A 3534-nucleotide genomic window follows, 5' to 3' on the forward strand; every position below is an offset into this window, starting at 1 on the left:
AAAAGATTTAAGACTTATGAGCAAAATATTGCAAAAAGGAAATGGGATGGCCTAATGAGTCAAAAAGGATGAAAGAGGTATCTCACGGTTAACAATTAGGGTAACAACCCCGTGGATGGAATAGGGATGAAGGTAGGGGGGGGGGGACAAGACTATGGGAGGCCTCATGCAGCCATGAGGTCTCCAATCACACCTGTATCAGGTACATTATTTAACTTAGAATACTTTACATTTTTTTGCTAATTATTTTTTTCTTTTTTCTTGTCAAATAACTCTGAAATAGATTCCTTTGTACCATAACCAAATGGTGATATCATGGGGATTTTGCCAAATCGGCAAATAATCTGATTTTAAACTTTGGGGAGGAGAGTTGAAGTTGATGGCAGTATCACAGACATATAATCTTCAAGTCTCCTTGACGACGGTGGTAGTGTTGGCGGTAGCAGAGCAAGGGTTATTTGGGGATGATATTCCTTTGGCCCCGCAGTGCTACCGCCAACAGCAATGCCACCACCATGGGCGTGTTAGTGTTTCGTTACATCCTCCTGTGACCGGTTGAAGTCAGGCTTGTCCTCATGCATAGGACACTACAAAACAGCAACACTTAATGCTAAGCAACAGGCGTCACGTCCTCAGGTGTAGGAAGCCCTCAGACACAGTGACAGTCGTGGCACTCTGCCCTCCGTGGTCAGCATCAAATACAGCCGAGCCTCTCAAGTACACTAACTAACCACTGGTAAAGCCACATGCATGGAAGCCTGCTCGAGTACCTTCTGTGGTAAGGGAAGTGTTTACAAATATGACAGCTCTCGGACTGTAGTCAAACATTATGATATGCATTCAATAGTCCAACAAACTTGACATGAGGTAGAGCTAAGTATTACTGGGTGTCAGCACCACCAAGGTACTAACAGATAAGATGTTGATAAAATGCTTTGGTTCACAATTGTAAAATACTTTATGAGGCCCTGCTCCACATAGTTGAGCAAGAAACCTCTTTCTGAGATCTACTCAAGGGGGATTCAAGCCCTCTTTTACAATAAAAATCAACACAAACAGATCTTGGCCTCCACCTGAGCAATTGCGCCTATGACGATGAAGACAGCAGAGATAAGCCTCGTGTCTTCAACACACAGTACTCCAATTCCCAAGTGCGAGTCCACGGTCTCTTGTTCTTAGCCTACAGCTTGGGTACGTGAGCCCCTTTCATCATCTTGTCACTCTTTACTCTTTCACATCAACAGCCTGACCTAAGACTCCTGAGCATTGTGCACTTGTCGGTGATCACACTTGAAGCAGGAGAGTGCAGGGATGAGACCCCAAAGGATTTGTACTGCGAGGGTCACTCCCTTAATACACTGGAATGTGGATCCAGCTATGGTCTACCAGTCCAGAGTCAAATACTTGCTCTTTCTGAGATCACAAGTCCTTAACACTAGTCACTCGGGCTTGTACAGCACAATGCAAATTTCTCTCTTAAAAAATCCATCTGCAAATAATCAATCCTTTGCAAGCAGTACAGCCCTTCGTGGCACATTACAGCAAAACACAGTGCCATGCCTCAAGCATGGCAACCATATAAATTTGGTCCAAACCAATACCTTTGGATCAATAAAATAATTATATAATATACATGAAAATGGGGCAACCGGTTACAGGAGAATCTTGATAAAAAACTGGCATAATAAAAATAGTCTATACAAATTCTGTAGGTTGGGAGTGGGGCAGTTTGGGGCCTCAAGACTAGAGTACGTGGTACACCTTATATCACGGAGGTTCCCCATCGCCGCCACTCCTAGCGTGCTGAAACACTAACCCTCGCCGCTCACAACAACTAATTACCTTGTGGACTGGCAGGTTCAAGACTCATCCAACCGGACTGCCGTTCATTGATTAACTGGTCTAATTTGATATACTAAATTACCAACTGAAACAAGTTGACTAACAACTGTAAAACACTTGAATCCACTTAAAGAAAAAGTAATGAAAAACCTTGAATGGCATAATACGTCCACAAAATAATTAAAATAAAATATTAGCTTCTAAATACTATTTATGTCTGAGTTGCAACTGCAGACAATAGGACACTAAATGAGCACTGCTGGCAAACTACAAACAATCAACTTTCGCTTCCAGACAAATTCCGCCTACTACTGACGACAAACTTTATGCATCTTACTTCCGTGAGGAAGAGCACCATTACACTAAAAATACAATGAGCAGTTTGATTGTTTGTAATATTGTGGAAATGCTAAGTGATAAGTTTTAAAACTTAAGATTGCCTTCTTTTGAAAAATTTCCAAACAATTGGAATTTGGAAAAAACACTTCCTTTTACTGAAATAAAAAATTTCAACAAGAGAGCCTGAAGGACAAGATAGAAATATTGTCCAAATCCAAGAGACTGAGGGGACAGAAAAAAAATAATAATAATAAATAAAGAAATAAAAGAGCAAAAAATAGCCAGGGGAAAAAGTTAATATCCTTTAAGAAAACCTGAAGTTTGAAACAAGTCCACAATGCAGCATGTGAATCTACTAAAATACAGGACATTGGGTTGCTTGCTCATGATGATCCCAGTTATTGCTGGCCAGGACACATCATCACGCTTTGGGAACAACAACAGTGATTTCACTTTGCGTGACACGGACAGTTAAGCCAGTAAGCACTACCAGTATCACAGAACAAGAACATCGTGGTTACCAGTTCACGCCATCATCATTGTCATCTTCTCATCAACCTACTTTAACTTTCACCTAAAAGTACTTGGCCGGTTTCCCAAGGGAAACTGACTCGGACAGTGGTGCAGGGGGATAGTGGCATGGCCTGGCCAAGGGAGTGGTTTACAGTTCGGACTGCGGCCCCACTCACCTTCTCACCTTACAGCTGCCCCGCCACCCTGCCACAACACCTGCCCTGCTTCCCAGCACCACTAAGCAGTCACCAAGATGCCCGACGTAGTTAAGTGATTAAGTAGCGACTCAGTCACAGCACGACAGTGTTGCCTTTGAGCTGGGCACTTAGCATCCTCTCCAGCCCTCCAGTGCACGGGTGGCATGGGCAGCATGGAGGGGCAGGGTGGTTCTGCTGATACACGGGGAACTGCAAGCTGTGATGGACTGACAGAGCCACTTCGGGACTCTGTCCTCGTGCGCCCGTTTGGAGGGGAACTGGTGGCTGGGGTGGTGGTCGTTGCAGCGGCAACAGCTGGCGCAGCAGAGATGGTGGGTGGGCTCTGCCGGGTTATGACTGGCCTCTGCTTGGCCCTGGGCGACCTGCTCTCACTGCGCGCCGTCACGGGTGACGTTGTGGCCTGATGCCGTCGCTTACTTGCTCTCACAGGTGCTGTTACCTGTTGAGATTGAGTGAGATTATCATAACCATTCCACTAACTTCAATTCCAGTAATTCCAGGAGAAAATTCAACAACTTAATGAATTCTGAAACTTTTAATAACTTCCAAATGTGATTACACTAAGAAGCAAAAGTAAGGGAGGGACAGGAAGGGAAATGGAGACAGATGCAATATATAAGAT

General features: G+C 44.1%; 1 protein-coding gene across 1 annotated transcript in view; it reads right to left on the minus strand.

Moving 5' to 3' along the window:
• Positions 1–246: 246 nt before the first annotated feature.
• LOC119594788 (mucin-7-like) overlaps positions 247–3534 on the minus strand; it is a 5832-nt gene continuing 2544 nt past the window's right edge. The window contains exon 2 of the mRNA XM_037943878.1: positions 247–3351. Within this exon, the coding sequence (XP_037799806.1) occupies positions 2932–3351 (420 nt within the window). The 3' untranslated portion in view covers positions 247–2931. The remainder of the gene's footprint in view (positions 3352–3534) is intronic.

The sequence above is a fragment of the Penaeus monodon genome, chromosome 34 (assembly GCF_015228065.2).
Source record: "Penaeus monodon isolate SGIC_2016 chromosome 34, NSTDA_Pmon_1, whole genome shotgun sequence".
NCBI classification, from domain to species: Eukaryota; Metazoa; Arthropoda; class Malacostraca; order Decapoda; family Penaeidae; genus Penaeus; species Penaeus monodon.